Source organism: Cryptomeria japonica, chromosome 5, assembly GCF_030272615.1.
Source record: "Cryptomeria japonica chromosome 5, Sugi_1.0, whole genome shotgun sequence".
NCBI classification, from domain to species: Eukaryota; Viridiplantae; Streptophyta; class Pinopsida; order Cupressales; family Cupressaceae; genus Cryptomeria; species Cryptomeria japonica.
The window spans coordinates 278,375,014-278,393,828 of NC_081409.1; the positions used below are offsets into that span (position 1 = coordinate 278,375,014).

An 18,815-nucleotide genomic window follows, 5' to 3' on the forward strand; every position below is an offset into this window, starting at 1 on the left:
ATTTGGGCTCCTATGGTGTTGTATTTTCTCAACTCCAACATGGTATCAGAGCTTTAGATCTACAACTATCTGTTCTTGTTTTGAGTTTTTCTACATTGGAAGCAGATCTGGGGTTTCAGGAATTTTTTTATGCACCTAGGGATAGGCCTTTTTTCTGAGCACTTTGGGCCTAAACAGACCTCACCATCATGCTCAAAAGGCCCAAAAACCCCTATGGTCATATAAAATTTGACCTATTTTGGATCCTAAGCCTCTGGGAGTATTTTTTTCTCAGATCCAGGCTGTACGACCTTGACACGCAATTCAAGAATTTTTTTTTCAAAATAATTTTTTTTGCCTTTTTACGGCATGCAGGCCGAAATTTTATTTTAAAGAAAAAGAAAATCAAAAAGCAAAAGGGTGAGAAAAAAAAAGCAAGGGGTTCAAATTTTTTTTGCCAAAAATCATTTTGGGGGGGTTCCCCATGGTACATAGGGTACTGTGGGGCCCCCTAACCCTGTCGCTGTCGCAGCTCTGACTACCTTGGGCCCCACTCCACCGGCCCAGCCCCTGCCGGCACTAACTCCGGCCCCCTGCCCTGCCGACACCTCCTTGCGGCCTCCTCCGCGCTGCAACTCCGGCTTCCCAGCCTCCCCGCCTGTACCTCGGCCCTGCTGCTTGGCAAAGCCACTGCTGCTCCCTGCAGCCCCTCCACCGGTGCTCTCCCTCACCGGTGGCTTCCCTGGCTCCACCACCCGACCACCACCGGAGCTCCTCCCGGCCACCAGACCACTGCTTTGCCACTAGTGGAGCACCACCCACTGGCCACCAGAGCACCGCCCATCCACCAGACTACCTTTTTTTGCCTCTTTCAGGGGGGGTTTGGTTCTTTGGCCATATCTTGGGCATACAGAGTCTTTTTTTTGAAAATGAATAGGCGTCGGAAAGCTGGTTTTGAGCTAAACCTCATGATGTTGGTAATTTTTTCCAATTTTTTTGTTTGACTATGTTTTTTTCCAGTCAAAGTGAGTTCTTGTTTTTGCACTCCGGGAGCCATAAAATGAGCATTCGACCTTCATTTTATGAAAAGTTTATATTTTTGGAAAGCATGTTATGTGTACTTTCCAACCATATGAGTTTTATTTCCAGATTCTACTCCATGCATATTTTCTTCAGTTTTTTGCTTTTCAACACTCTGGTGGATATCATGGTTGTTTCATGTCTTGGGATCTCTTCTCTAGGTAGGATGTCTCTATTTTGGTTCTCGTTTGTATTTCTAGTCTTCTTATCATTGTAGCTTGTATTTATGCAAACACACTGAGATAAATTGCCATCATGCATTGTTTACTTGGGATCATGCACATCTTGTGCCTTGTTGTACATGCACTATTGATAAATTGCCACGAGGGGGTTGATGTTTGCCTATTGTTTGCCATCTTCCTTTGTCCAGTGAGTGTTCCTTCCATGACATTCACCTCATGATGTATGTCAAGTGAGTGTTCCTTCCATGACACCATGTACTTTTCTCAGCACCTTTGATGTTCCTGGTTCTTCGTCATGCAATTCTTCTTGGTTGTTCTTTTCAGTGTTCCTATCCCTCTCCCTCTTCAGCATTATGGGGAGGTTTGTCCTGTTGGTTCGATTGATCAGCTCTTCAGGCTTTGGTGTTTTCATGTCATCTGTATCTTTTGATTTCAGTTGTTTGCCTTGTTTTCCTTCTAATTTGAGTAGTGTCATTTGAGGGCACTCATACAGATTACAATCTTCTCTACCTGGTCATGTTCTCTTCAGTGGAGGTTCTTCAGATCAACAGTTATTCTTCGACAGAGTTTGCAGGTTCTTCATACTTCAATGGTGTTCTTTTCCATCTCTTTTTGGAGTAGAGTTTTGTTCCCATGTGGTTTTCTCTATTTCTCCAGTTCATAAAGATTTCATTGTATTTGGGTACCTGATCAGGCCTTGTTGCCGGGCCCCATCTTTCTTGCTTTTAGTAGTTGTTCTAGGTTTTAGCTTCTCCCTAAGTCTAGCTTAAGGGGGGGTGTTAGAGTATTCGGGTATTTACTTGATTAATTAAACAACATTTGTTTAATTATTTAAGTTCCCTTTATCTCTTTTACACTTAAGCTAACTTTAGGTGTATAATAATTAATTCTTTTATTAATTATTATGTGCAAACCTAGGTTTTCCCTTTTAGGGTTTCTTGACGTATTAAAGGTTGAGTTCATTCTTTTCATTGTATGAAGAAGAAGGTTTTTTACATTACACATTTTGTGAATATTGAGCTCTCTCTTTTTGAGCATATTTTCTATGTATTTCTTTCTTCTCTAATTTGGTTCCTTGCTTCTCCTTGTAACAGGTTTTTCAGCTTGCAGAGATCATTTGGGCTCCTATGGTGTTGTATTTTCTCAACTCCAATAGGTTTGGCACATAGAGATAACCGTTTGTCTTGGGAATGATCAGATGCATAGCATGAAGTGAAAAACACGTGATGAGCTACAAGATCCAATGTGCGGTGATCCAAGAGTGGTTGAAGTTGTCTAGAACAATGTGTAGTTGATTGCTATGTAATCTAACGGTTAAGATTGAACCGATGTGTTTGTAATCTCTATGAGATTTGTAGGTTTTGTGTTGTGTTACCGACCTATTGTATTTTCTTATAAGGTCAATTATTTTTTCAATATTGTGTTGGCAAATTTGGTTAAGTGTGGAAGAGTGATTGTTTTTGAACCAAAAGGCATGTTTGCAGAATGTTGTGAAGGCAGATATGAGCAGAAAGGGATCTAATTAAGTGAGCTAGTGCTATTACCAGATCAACAAAGAACCCGTTGTTCTCTAACCATTACAACAGTTAAATCCCTTAACTAGGTAAGTTTTAACAAGATTCTTGTTGAAATCCTCTAACTAGGTGATCCATTATCTTGGATTTGAAATCCTCCACCAAGGTTACCTTTAACAGGGTATTGCCTTTAACAGGGTATTTGTAGTCAATCCCTTACCGGGTGGTGCTTAACTAGATTTGTTCTTAACAAGACATTATTGTATAAGCTTTTAACAAGGCTTGGCTCCTAATAGGGCGAACTTCAGAAGAGTTCAAAATACTTTTGGGCATTCATCCCCATTGTGGTTTTTCCCATTTGGGTTTCCACGTGAAAAATCATTGTGTCAAGTGGTGAATGATTTTGTGGATGTGTTTTGATATGGTTGATATGAATGACTGGTAAATCCACTTAGATATGTTTAGATGACCAAAAAATGATCTAAAATGAGCTATTATTGATATTAGTGAAGTGGTTTAATGTTTTGGTCAATCGGTAAAGTTTGATAGTGCAGTTGCAGTTTTTGATACAGTGACTAAACCAATTAGTTTAGTGATTGGATTCTGAGTTGAAAGTTTGTTTGGTGAAAGTTTAGTTTATTTTCTATCTATTGATTCACCCCCCTCTTAGTAGTTGACTGGATCCTTATAGTTTTATCATATTATCACTCCCCTTTTACAATAATATATATAACAAAGAAAATAACTTCTTGAAGATACTGGTTTCTTTGAAAAGAACTATTTTTGTAAAGAAAACTGAAAGCTTCTTTAAGGTCCACGTGGCATATGATTTATTGGCTTCTCAATCCTTTGCTGAATCTGGGCATCAATCTGATCTAGTTCTTCTTCCATAGGTCTCATCCAACTTTCATCTTTACAAGCTTCATCAACATCGTTAGGTTCAACTTTAAAAATCATACTTCTTCAGTAGCTAACCTTCTTCTAGTCATTACACCCTTGTTCTTATCACCAATAATTTAATATTTAGAATGATTCAATCTTACATACCTCAGAGTCTTCTGATTGTTCTAATTCACAAGTTCTTGAACTCCTTCACTAGCAACAACAATATCTGGATTAACAATTTCTACCAGATCATTCTGCTTAGGCTCTTCAGTTTGAATAGGGGCTAAAAAAATATGGTGTCCATCATCATAACCACATGCTCTAATTTATTTTCCAAGGTTCTCATCCACCTTCACATTTGCACTCTCTACTATCTTTCTCAGTCTCTTATTGTAGCACCGATAGGCTTTGCTCTTTGTAGAATATCCCAAGAAAATTCCTTCATCACTTCTAACATCAAACTTTCCTATATCCTCATCTCTCTTGATATACCATTTTCTACCAAATACTTTGAAATATATCACAGTAGGAACATGACCAAACCAAAGGTCATAAGGGGTCTTACCGGTATCACCTTTGATGTGAACTCTGTTGAATGTGTAAACAACAATGCTAATAGATTCTCTCCAGTAGATCTTTAGAACATTTCCTTCAATCAGCATAGTCCTTGCAACATCCAAAACAATTCTGTCCTTCCTTTCAACAACTCCATTCTGCTGAGGGGTTCTAGGAGAAGAGAGTTCTCTTCTAATTCCATGCATCACACATAATGAATTGAACTCACCGGAACAAAATTTTGCACCTCTATTAGATCTCAAACATTTCACCTTCAACCCAGACTCAGTCTCAACCTTTGCTTTGAATATCTTGAATTTGTCTAGTGCTTCTTCAATCTTAGTCCCATATGCAATCTCTATACCAGAGGCATTTAAGATCTTGCTGTAGCGTCGTAAATTGTACGCACTTGCTAGGGTGGTACAATTTCACACCTAGTTTAGCACTCGCCTTGGCACATTTTGCATTTTGCATTGCATTTCCCCTTTAGCACTTAATTAATTAAATTAATTAGGTCTAAGGTTCTATTTTATCATCTCCCATATCATAAAGTTGGGCCCTTTTCATTAAAGTGTGCCCCTTTCATTTTATTCTTCCAATACATCATTTAATCAAAAACCCTAATTAGGTCCTATTTTGAACTTGGGGGCTTGATTTCGGGGGTCAAAACATCTCGAAATCAGCTGTAACTTCAGGATTCGCTCTCAGCTGTAACTTCAGGATTCGCTCTAAAATCATCATATCCGACGGCCCTGAAAATTGTTGGGACCATGGCGCCCGACGTGCACATGGTCCCGGACATTTTTCCCAAAATTTTAGGAGCGCGATCCAATCATAAAATAAAGCTTAACCCCAAGAAATTGGCAGGAGATTCAATCTCTAGGTCGGCCAAAAGTTGGAATTAAGACCTAGGGTTTCATACATAAGAGCTCTCTTTCTTCATTTGAAAAGATCCGAATTTTTTTTTCAGGAACCTCATATGCATCGAAAGAGCAGATCTTTGAAGACTTCAACAACATTCAACATCCATCCATCAAGCATTCATCAATTTCATTCATCCATTTAGGGCTTTGAAGACATTGAAGAACAATAAGGGATCACTGACTGAAGATTAGCTTGTACCCCTCCCTTTGGGTTGGGTAGGATTTCATGTTGTTTTCATGTCTTTGCATAAGCCTCATTATATCATTTGTATTCATGCTTTAGATCTCTTTACATATTGATTTGGAGCATTTACATTATCATTTACAAGCAATTAGGGTTTACTTTCTAGGTTGCTCTAGTTTGCTTACTTGCATTTTAGGATCTTGCACACACACAAGGTTTGCACACACACAACTTTTACTATACAACTTGGCTATTCGTGGAGGTGGAAATCACCAAAGCGGGGGTTTGACTAAGGCAAAACCCTATATAGCCGCCCACCATACCTTTTCAGATATAAGTGCAGGTTTCAGGATTCGAACGACGCCGCAAGTTGCAGATCCGACGGAAGCAGGCCGAGATAGCACTCCACACCAAGTTTCAGAGAAAAAGACCAGGACAGGGGCGTGGGGCACCTTGGTCCTACCAGGACAGGGGCGCTGGGCGCCCTGGTCCCTCTGTCAGACAGCAGTTTCAGCATTTTTCTGAGAGCTTTTCAGGTTGCAAAACAACAGTTTCAGGGGCAGAATCAGGACAGTGGCACCCGCGCCCCCGTCTCGAACATTTTCACTCAGATTTTAACTCTGGGTACGCATTTGCATTCTTGTTTTGTCCTTGTGTTTACAACTTTTCATTGTTTAAGTTCAATTCGGCAATCTTGTTATTAGTTCATACTTGCACTTTGGGGTTAGGGATTGAACTTGCATCATTTTATCTTTCAATTACAACAAAGGAATAGAAATCCTAATAGGTAGCCCATGGCTCTCTCTTCCACAGAAAGAAGTAGCCAATTGTGTGATACCTCTAGGCTCTTTCGTATTCCACAAATGTGTGATTGAAAGTGAGATTAGGGCATGTTTGCTTAGTGTCTCGCTTTTTCCCCCACACACTTGCATTTTCCATGCTTTAATTGTAGATCATAACGTTTGTCAACCATCTGTCCAACACTCAAAATATTATGCCTCAAACCTTCAACATACAAGACATCATCAATGTTATGCTTACCATCAAAAGATATAAAACCTCTCCCACGAATTACACAGGCTTTATCATCTCCAAATCTAACTATTCCACCATCATACCTTTACATGCTTACAATTTTCTTTTGTCATCGGTCATATGATGTGAAAAAATGCTATCAATTATCCATTCATATTTCTCTTCAAATTTAGCGGCTAAAGACTTCTCCTCAATAGTGCAGCAAGTGGAATCAACAGGTAAAGGTCTATCTTCTTTAATAACAATAAACACAACTTCATCTCCTTTTGATTCTTCATCTGTAACACCTTCATCAACAGTATAATAACAATTCTTCTGATTTCTATACCTCCAATTAGATTTGTAAGGCTTATCATACTTTTCATGCTTCTCATATCTATCATTCCTATCATGCTTATTAAACTTATCATGTCTGTCATACTTAGCCATTCTCTCTGGGCATCTAGAAGCAAAATGTCCTATCTTATTGCAAGAAAAACATTTCAAAGACAATTTTCTATCATACTTACGAGCTCCTTTAGGAAATCTCTGACCAATAAAAGCTTCAAGCTCATCAAGCTCTCTTTCTTTCTCTTCCATCTCTTTTCTCTCTCTTTCATATCTGGATACCCTGCTTCATCATGATCATATTTCTACTTACTGAATACAGATACAGATGCTCTAAATGATGTCTCATACTTTCCATGTGATTCTCCAAATTCACTCAGCTCAAATGCATCTCTTGTCACTATAGTCACACTTCGGATCTCATCAATAGCAAAAACTTTATATTTATAAGCATGAGACATAGATCTCAACACCTTAGCAACAATTTCATCTTCCTCATTGGTTCCACCAGCACATCTAATACCAAGGACAAGATCATTCACCTTATCCATAAAAGAGTGTATGTTCTCATCATCTCCCATCTTCAATGTCTCATATTTTCCTTTCAAACTCTACAACTTAGCATCTTTCACTTGTTTATCACCTTCATATAGGATCTCTAGCTTCTCCCAAATATCATGTGCTATCTGTAGTCCCATTACATTTGTCATCTCAGAATCAATTAGGGCATTGAGAAATGCTTCCTTCGCTCTAATATTATATTCAGCTTCCTTGACCTCATCAGGAGTAGATGGTCTATTCTGAGGAACAATGTAGGCATTCTTTGTAATCTTCTAGTAATCTTCTCCAAGACATTTCAAGTGCACTTCCATCATGTTCTTCCATATAGTATAGTTACTTCCATCAAACCTTGGACTATCCTTCTTGAAGAGAATACCTTGAGCTTCCATCCTGAATCTCCTCAAGCAATTAAGATTCTAACAGAGGATCTAGCTTTGATACCAACTGTTAGCAACAATCAAGAAAAAGACTAAGAGGGGGGGGGGGATGAGTGAATCAGTATTCACCAGATAACACATAATTAACCACCAAAAATAGATCTGATAAACTGCTGCAATAATACAGATAAGAAAATTGAAAGAAAAACACACGGCACCAAGATTTTGACGTGGGAAACCCGGTTAAGGGAAAAACCATGGTGGGACCTACCCACAGTAAAATGATGCTCTCAGTAGTATGTGAAAATATTACAATGGGGAATGCACACACATTCAGGAACACTACCTAGAGCTCACTGCTCAAATATAATGGATCAGAAGGCTACAACCCTCAGGGAAGTCTCATTGACTTACAATAAGATGCAGACTACAATCCAGAAGAAATGAACTGAAAGAATAGCATCTCCAAATGCTTGATTACAGTTCCGGTTAAGAATAGTTGTCTTCCCTCAAACACCAATCTCACCACAATCTCAACATCGAAGGATAAAACACTTATTTGCACATACACCTCTCTCTGATGATGCAGACACAACATCGACACCCAAACTACATGAATATATCACCTATATATACAATTCATCAACCTTGATAACAAGGTCAACTAAACCCTCAACCCTCAACTCATAATTACAAAATTACCTCACATGATACAAATATTGACCACTGGACCAATACAATGATTTACATAGCATAACATGGACCTAAATAAAATTCCCAAATGATCAACTCCACTGGAAATCATGCCAAGATAAACCGCAATACGCTACCGACACTTGGAATGACATAGAAAATACATGGTTATGTCAAAGACATCATTTGGACACTTTGTCTTGGAGATTTGTTCATTGGTATATTCATGTTTGCATATTTGATGTTACCAGCAAATAGGTCCAGGATAAGCACCGACAAGCTTATCTATTCCATATCAGCACAACATGCTATGGAGATGATTTATTAATGTTGTAAATGTTTTAAGTCGACATGTTGAATCGGATATAGCATCAGTTATTGTTTTACTTGTAAATTGTTTTTATTGTAATATCTTTTGTAAAGCCGACCTATACATTTTGGTCCTAGGCTTTGGTATATATGTAAAATCTTATTTGATCGAAGTAGAAGTAAGGAAGGTGAATGCGAAAAGGATTGTAATAAGGTATATGCAAGAATAAGTAGAGTTATACACGCAAACATCATTTGAAGGTAGAAGGAAGGTTTTTGTGAAGACATATCAGAACTGAACCAGTACTGAATCCAACATATGAAGATGCTATTTTGAGCAGTACATCATTATTGGATTTAACCATCCAATTGTAGTCAGTGTGACTCCTATTTGTGTTTGAGTAGTGAGCTCTAGGTGCTTGGCCTTTCTGCATGTGCAGACCCCCTATTGTATACACATACTATCTGCAGTAGTATCATCTAATTGTGGGTGAGGTTTCCGACCGTGGTTTTTCCCCTTATAGGGTTTCCACGTACAAATATTGGTGTTATATGTTGTGGATGATATTGTCTTTCTGTTTCATGCATTAATCTTTACCGGTACTGCAATTAATGATAAACTGTCTACCAGCATTAACTTTGGTTTACCAACATTAAGCATTAAGTTTGGTTAAGTTGTTTTTGGTTTGAATTTATTAGACAATTGATTCACCCCCCCCCCCCCCCTCTCAGTTGTCCCCAGGACCTAACATCCCTCTCACCTACATCATCAGAAAAAAAAAATTCTTAGTTTATCCTAAAGTATATCATATGTCGGTATGGAGTTCCCCTTTGCATTGTCACAAACAACGATCGTCCCTTCAAAAACCAATATGTTCATGAACTTTGTGACAAATTCCATATCCAACATCACTTTTCCACACCATATTACCACAAATGAATGATCAAGATGAGGCATCTAATAAGACCATCATTAAAATTCTCAAAACAAAAGTCAATGGTGTTGGCAATGACTGGCACCTCTAGATTAATCTCACCCTTTGGGCCTACCGCACTAGCATTCGCACACCCATTGATGGCACCCCATATTCCCTTGTCTATGGAGTTAAATCCATATTACTAATCAATGAGAGATACCCTCTCTAAGAGTGTCCCTACAAAAGATGATCATTGATGAAGACTACAAGGTTTCAAGATTACATGAGCTAGAATTGTTGGATGAGAAATGTCAGAAAGCATCGAAGCATCTCCAAGCATATCAAAACTACCTCAGATGCAGATACAACAAGAGAGCTTGTGTTTTCATCTTTGAGATAAGAGATCTCATTCTAAAGGAAAAACAACAAAATCTGACAAAGAGAGACCTAGAAAGTTTGAACCAAATTAGTTGGACCCATACATTGTTACAATAGCCTATATAAATGGGGCCTATCAATTATCAACTCCAAAGGGGGAACCTCTGTTAGATCTCATCAATAGCATGCATCTCAAGATATTTTACACGTAAATATTGGAGTATCTAATAAAAAATACAATAAAAAATCAATAAGAAATATCAAAAATAAAAAAAATAAAAAAACATCATCTTGATGAAAACCTAGCAAACAACATCTTGTGCAACATTAGAAAAAATGAAAAATAAAAAAAAGTAAAGAGAAATGGTTCGTCCTATGGTAAAAACCACTTCAGTGGCACCTTGGGCAAGTAGCACTGTGGACACTTGGTAAACAAGCACTATGTGTAAGAGGCTATTATTCTACCATTTACTACCACTCCACCCAACTAGCATGATCCATTTGCCATCCATCATTTTTCTTTCATAACAAAATTCATGCATACCCCATCATAAGTTAGTGCATCCCCCTATTTCCTACAATAAATGTTCCTTCACCTATCTAGGTGCAATAACCAAATCAAAGCTTGCATTTAATTTTCTGAAAAAAACATAAAAATCAAATAATGTCTTGAAAAAATCATAATGTCCTAAAAACTCATAAAAACAAAATAATGTCCAAAAAAAATTAAATAAATAAAATAATATCCTAAAAAATCATAAAAATAAAATTATGTCCTTAAAAAATTATAAAAATCAAATAATGTCGTAAAAAATAATAAAAATCAAATAATATCCTCAATAAAATTACAAAGGGGTTGGGGCCTACCTTGATTGGCGAGACCTTCTAGTGGTGAAGCATGAGGTCACAAGGTCTAGTCTCCCCCCAACCCATGTGGTACCGAAAGACGTGTCATGTCAGCGACACCAGTCATGTTAAAAAGTTTACCCGATGCACTACAGTTTATAGGGGGTGCTATACCTGATTCCTGTACTCTACAAATAAATAAATAAAATCACAAAAAACTAAATAATGTCCTAAAAAAATCATTAAAAGTCAAGATAGCCCTATAAAAATCCTAAAAAGCAAATAAAGTTCTAAGAAAATCCTAAAAAGCATAATTTTTTTTGAAGAGAGACCTAAAAAACAAATAATCAATCAAGAACTCAAAGTAATAGATTATCCCTTGCAACGAAAAAATGTATAAGCAAATATGCAACGAGTCAAAACATCAACCAAATCAAGTGACAAATGAACAATCAATCAAGTCTGCAATCAAACCAATCGCATGTCTAAAATAATCAATTAGTCAATGTCTATCTATCATTCATCAACTTGTCTTATACAAAGAAGGTACACTCAAAAGTAAATAGATCATTCTTATATAGGGTATTACATCTCTAAAACCAAACATTGTCATCATCATCACAAGCAATCAAGATCGACAAAGATCAGTATGTTTGTTGACTCAATTGGTCAAGTTAGTCTTATCTTTTATCAATTTGTCTTAGGTCATGTTCTATGCTACTCAAGGGTGTCCATAAGTGATGAGAGGAGTCGAGATGGTTTGTGATCCTTTTTCTTTGTTTGTTGTTTGTTGTTTGTGGTATGTTTTCATGAAGTTTTGGGGCATAGGGATTTTGGGTGTTTGTGTTGGCACGTTCATTCGGCAAGTATCCTAAGCAAAAATGAAGTCAGGGATCACTATTCTTCTGACTGTCACACATACCTCGACCCTTAGTACTACAACAACCCCAAAATGGATGGAGAAACTAATTGTCTCTAATATATTTATTAATGCAATGGGAAGCATCCACACCTTGGTCTTTTATACCTTGGTGCAAATATCTCCATTGTTATATAATAAGGCTCAATGATGAAATTGTTGTACCATCAAATAAGCATAATAATTTGTGATAGTTTCATCATCATATCTCACTTCTTACTAATCCATTCTTCTAACTAACTATTCTTCCACCAATGCACATAGTCATTTTGGCTCAGTACTATGGCACACAAATATAAGTTCATCCTACATTCATACACATATTAGAATACAAGCATAACTATTACATCATAGCATATCCTTTGCATTACATTCTATCACATCACACACACACACACACACACACACACACACACACACATGCAAAAATTACAAAAAGGCATGTCATCATGCATATAGTTGAATCATGTTTGCTTGCATACATCATATAGTTTGCATCCATGTACAATGCCCACCAATACAACTATCTAATGTGCAATAGAGAAAAAAAATTAAAACATTTAATAATGCAACATAAACAACTAACTACTCAAGTGTATTTAACATTCATTAACATGATAAATAATTAATCATCATGAACATGATCACAAGAGCACATAAAGCAAGTGGAAATAAACAATACATCAATAACATTCCCTAGGGTATCTTAACGCCATTATCTAATCCAAGCATATAACATAACCTTATCAAGAACATCTCATCATAGACATGATACCATAATTACTTTCATAGTCCAATGTATTCTATCTTACTAACATCTATTATTTCATGAATCTTGTCATTAATAATGAAAATCCCATAAACCCTCTAATATTCATTTGAAAGAACCAATACCAGATGTTCCTAATACCCATATGCCATTCATTGACATTATCCATTTTTTGCAAGATCCAGTGACCAAATGCAAGAAAATGCAGAAATAAATGTTAAAACTGCAAAACAGAAAACAAATTGAAAACAAATGTTTTGTTTGATGTAAGGTTGCCAAGAACTAGGGATACTCCTGCATCAGACATCTGGGGTTGTTGAAAAGTGAGTCCCTCACTTTGTTGGGGTCAGAGGAAAACCAAGGTGATTCACCTCTGCCTGAGAAATCCAAGATGAATCTTCAACTACTTTGTCCTTCCATTTCACAAGATACTCTCTGTATTGGTTGTTCTAGGTGCTACACCCAATCCTACTGTCCAAAATGTCTTCAATATGATCTGGTTCCTTTTTGGGCAACTACTTCTCCAAGTCCGCAATATTGTCTTCAGTGAATTCTGATTATTCTGACTACTACCTTTTGCAACCTAACAAACTCTACAGCTCTGCACAAATTTCTTGACATCCTTATGAATCTGAGGCCAAAAATAATGTTCACTCACAAAGGCTACTATTTTGTCAACACCAAAGTGTCCATCTAATCCTCCACTATGCTTATCCTTTGTCAAATTCTCCCTCATAGAACTCTTAGCTATGCACAACTGAACTCCTCTGAATAACATCCCATCCTGAATAAAATAATCCAACCACTTACTTCTATCTACCATAACCAGTTCTCTACATGCTTTCCAAGGTTCTGCAAAATCTGGGTCATTGTCATATAAGGTCTTCAACTCCTCAAATCTTAATACTCTCACTCTTATTTCTATAAGCAAATTCCTCCTTCTTTTCAAGGCATCAACAACTTTGTTTGATTTTCCACTCCTATGCTTCAACACAAAGTTGTAACTCTGTAAGAACTCTAGCCATCTCATATGTCTCTGATTCAACTTACTTTGACTGTTCAAATACTGCAAGGCTTGATGATCAATATACAACACAAACACCTTAGGCAATAGGTAATGTCTCCACTTCTTCAAGGCTTGAACTATGGCATAAAACTCTTGATCATACACTGAATATCTCCTTCTTGAATCATTCAACTTTTCACTAAAATAAGCTACTGCTCTCCCTTCCTGACTTAACACGGCTCCAATTGCATTCCCACTTACATCATAGTCCACTTGAAATAGTTTGCTAAAATTTGGTAAATCTAACACAAGCTGCTCAAGTTGTCCATTTGAATTATTTCCTATCTCCTCTCATTGTCTCAATCATAGGGCTACAAATTGAACTAAAATTCTTGATAATCTTCTGGTAGAAACTAGCCAATCCATGAAATGATCTAACCTCCCCAATACTTTCCAATGTAGGCTATTCAACAATTGATTTTACCTTCTTAGGGTCCATCTTCAATCCATCCATAGATATCACAAATCCCAAATAGACTAACTCTACCTTCATAAAACTGCACTTCTTAAGATTTGTTAGCAACTTCTCTTCTCTCAACCTCTAGAAAACTTGTCTTAAATGCAACAAATTCTCCTCTTTTCTCTTACTGAAAATTAGAATTTCATCCAAATATACAATAACAAACTTATCCAAGAATTTCTTCAATACTTCATTCATAAATCTCATGAAATTACTTCATTCATCAATCTCATCAGTGATACCACCATCAACAACAATAAGACAATCTATTTTTCCTTTTCCCTTGTACTTCTTGAACTTCTCTCGCTTGTGCTTGTTATCACCATTAGGACAGTTAGTTGCAATGTGTCCAATCTTTTTGCATGCAAAACATTTCAAAGGTAATTTACCTCTATATTTTCCGGTACCTCTAAGCAACCGCTTGGCCAACAATGCTTCAAGCTCAACCAAACCGTCTTCATCATCAACTTCTTTGCTAGATCTAGATTCATAACAGTGACTGACATCTCTACTTTTCCTCATAGATGGGTTAGAAACTGAAGCTCTAAATGTAGACTCAAAATTTTGAACACTACCATCATAACCATTTAATTCAAAAGCAGTAAGCTTACCAATGATGGATTCAAGGGTTACCTTAGTTTTGTCAATTGGTTTTAGCTCATGAATGGTTGCAACTTGGATAGCGTAAACCGGTAGCAGGGTTCTCAAACCTTACTAACCACTATGGTATCTTCCACTCTCCCACCAACACTCTTAATCTCACCAACTATCTCTTTTATCCTCTTACCATACTATTGGATATTCTCACCTTCAGCCATCTGCATGTCATCAAACTTTCCTCTTAGACTCTCTTCCTTTGCAATTTTCACATGTTCATCACCGTTATAAATCTCTTCAAGTTTCTTCCATATCTCATATGCAGTCTCTAGACCATGGACATTTGCATACTTTGCATCAAATAAAGAACTGTTAATAGCCTCTAGTGCTTGATTGTTTTCTTGTTGCTCTTTCGTCTGATCATCAGTCATAATCCCACTAGGTGCAACATATTGAGTACCAACATGTTCCCAGTATTGATTTCCTAGAATCTTGATATAAATTTTCATTCTATCGCTCCATATCCTGTATTTCTCTCTATTATACTTCGGACCTTCCTTCTTCATCACGTTCTACAAGATCTTTACCTCAAGTTGTTAGGCTTAGACCTTAGAGGACATGAGAAGAGCTTTGATACCAATTTATGGTATGATGAAAGAATAAGGATCCAGTCAACTACTAAGAGGGGGGGTGAATCAGTAGATATAAAAACTGATATAAACTTTCACCAATCTCATAAATAACCTCTCAAAGTAAACTATAAACTGACAAGTTAAACCATTGAACTATAAATGCAATATCACTGTAAAGAATAAATCAGTTGACTATTAAAATAGATTAACAGTAAACAAATTGAAATTCATGAACATCCAAATACTTTACTGACATAAGTAAAACCTCATTTCAGATTGTTGCCCATTATCATGACATATCAAAGTGGATTAAGTAGTTAAGAAATTCAACCATAGAAAACATAACCACAAAAACATTCACCACTTGACATAATATTTTTGACGTGGAAATTCAAATGGGAAAAACTATGGTGAGATGAGACTCACATGTCAACTATTTGAACTCTTCTAAAGTTCACCTTGTTAGGAGCCAAGCCTGTTAAAGCTTTTACAAAAAGTCATGTTAAGAACAAATCCTGTTAGGGACCACCTAGTTAAGGGGTTGACTATAATGCCTTGTTAGAAGAAATATCCTATGAGGAGTAACCTCGGTAGAGGATTTGAAATCCAAGCTAATGGACCACCTGGTTAGAGGATTTGAATAACACCAAGCTTGTTAGAGCTTACCCGGTTACGAGATTCAACTGTTGTAATTGTTAGAAAACAATAGGGGTTTGTTGATCTTTTTGAGTAGCACTACACTTTCTTGTTCAGATCCTTTTCATGATCCTATCTTCCTTTACACAAACTATAGATACATCATCCAGTTCGGCAACCACACACTCAATGGAAACTTTGACAACACTTAAACAAAACAACTCATTGACCTTATAAACAAATCAATAGGTCGGTAACACAACAAAAACCTAATTCTCTCATAGAGATTACAAACAAATCGGTTCAAGTATGATCGTTGGATTACATAATAATATTTACACATCATTCAAGAAAGCCTTGACCACTCCTTGATCATCGCTTCATCAAACTCAGTAACTCATCACACGCTTTGCATTACATGCAATATACTTGCTCATTCCCTAGATAAAAACCGTTATCTCAAAGCACCAAAATCACTTTGAAACTCTTCTCATACAACATGCATATGTGTCATAATCATTACCGCTCATCATCATATCATAAACCAATATAACCAATTCACCAAACTTAATCGGTTAGGGTTTATCAAATCAACATATAGGGTTTACCGGTTCAACTCTCCAATACTTAGCAATACCGGTTCACTCCACAAACTTACCTACCGATTATAGTTTCCTTCACTAGCTCTTCCTACCGGTTACAAAACAACATTATAACAATATCATTACCAATTAACTGACATCAATGACAACATTTCATTAATGCAATCTTCATGCAAATGCCAATAATCCACTCTTCAAGTCTATCTTTGTGTAGTATTTGGTTCTACTCAAGCAATCCATTATGGCATCCATCCTAGGAAGAGGAAACCAATACTTCACTGTAATCTTGTTTATTGGTCCGGAATCAGTACACATCCTCCATTCTCCATTCTTCTTAAGTGCTAACATGGCTGGTATTGCATAAGGACTCAAACTTTCTCTGATCAAACCTTTCTTCAATAATTCATGCACTTGTCTATTCAACTCCTCATTCTTTGTTGGTGTCATCCGATGTGTTGCTTTGTTAGACAAACTAGCTCTGGGAATCAGGTCCATGCAATGACTGATACTTCTCATAGGTGGTAATCCATTAGGCACATTGTGTGAAATGATGTCTGTATACTTTATCAGTAACTCCTTTATCTCCTTTCATGGTTCTTCCTCATGCTTTGGATTCTCAGTCTTCTTAGGAACTTAGGCAAAACACACATTCTCATGTCTCATGCCATCCAGGAATCTCCTTCCATCAACCAAAAAAATTCTAGCATTCGTATAGACTTCACTCTTCAGGGACTCCTCCAAGGGTAACAAGATTTGCTTCATCCCATTTGCAAGAATAGTATATATGTTCTTTCTCCCATCATGTATTGCTTGTCTATCATACTGCCAAGGCCTACCCAAAAAGATATGACAAATATCCATAGGCATAATACCACACAAAAATTCATCATGGTAATTCCCAATTTTCAATTTCACCAGACATTACTCACTTGCTAATATCTTATGATTATCCTGAATCCATGCTATCTGATAAGGCATAGGGTGTTTCAATCTTTCCAACTTCAACTTACTCACCATCTCCATAGAAACAAGATTGTCTAAACTACCACTATCATTAATGACTTTACAACACTTACAAGATACCTTACATCTGGTTTTGAACAAATTTCTCCTCTGCAAGGGCTCCTCTTCATCTCCGGTATGGCACAAAGCTCTCCTCATCATCAACAGATCTCCATCTCTCAGTTTGTTAGCTAATCTAATAGAGCCTTCTTCTACCAGTGTTGTTCTTCCAATGTTTTCTACCTTTTTACATTCAAAATCACGATGTCCTTCTCCTCCACACTTAAAGAAAGTTCCCTTAAATACTCTATTTTCCTGTCTTTTGTCATCTTTTCCAAAACATTCATTCAGGTAACCATTGTAGGTATTTTGGTATAGTTTTTTCATTGATGTCAACACCTACTAAAACACCAGCACTTTGGAGATCCAGCAACATTCACTGGCAAGCAAGTAACTATTGCACAGTTACTGATATATGGTTCACCGGCAGGATATAATGATCACCGACACTTGAAATGATATGGAAGACACTTGGTAATATCAAAGACATCGTATGGACATCTTATCTTAATGAATTAATCATTGGTATATTCATATTTGCTTATTTGTTTTTATCGACAAATAGGTCCAGGATTACCTAGGGTTACACCGACAGGTTTATCTTTTCTAGATCAGCATGGCACGCTATGGAGATGATTAATTGTTGTTGTAAATGCATTAACCCGACATGTTCAATCGGTTATAGCATCAGATATTATATTATTTGTAAAATGTTTTTATTGTAATATCTTGTAGAGCCGACCTACAAAAATTGGTCTTAGGTTATGGTATAAAGGTAAGATCTTATTTGTAAGATCAAGTGTGGAATGCGGAAAAAGAATTGTGTGAAGGTATATGTGAGATTAAGCAGTGCAATACACGCAGACATCATTTGAAGGTGAAGTTAGGTTTTTGTGAAAGCATATCAGCATTACACCGGTACTGAATCCAGCATATGAAGATGTTATTTTGTGCAGTACATTATTATTGGATTTAACATTCCAACTATAGTCAGTGTGACTCCCATTTTGTGATTGAGCAGTGAGCTCTAGGCTATTGGCCTTTCTGCATGTGCAGACCCCATTTATGTACACTTACTATCTGCAGTAGTATCATCCGATTGTGGGTAAGGTTTCCCACCATGGTTTTTCCCCTTACAGAGTTTCCACATACAAATATTGGTGTCATGTGTTATGGATGACTTTGTGTTTATGTTTCATGTTTTAATCTTTATCGGTATAGCAATTAACTGTTAAAACTGTCTACCGACATACTTAACTGGTTTACCAGTATTAAGCATTAAGTTAGTTAAGTTGTTTTTTATTAGACAACTGATTCACCCCCCCCT

At 36.9% G+C, this 18,815-nt stretch overlaps 1 protein-coding gene across 1 annotated transcript in view; it reads right to left on the reverse strand.

Moving 5' to 3' along the window:
* Positions 1-443: 443 nt before the first annotated feature.
* Positions 444-18,815, reverse strand: part of LOC131039619 (uncharacterized) — a 31,973-nt gene continuing 13,601 nt past the window's right edge. Inside the window, exon 2 of the mRNA XM_059220576.1 lies at positions 444-782. Coding sequence (XP_059076559.1) covers positions 444-782 — 339 coding nt within the window. The remainder of the gene's footprint in view (positions 783-18,815) is intronic.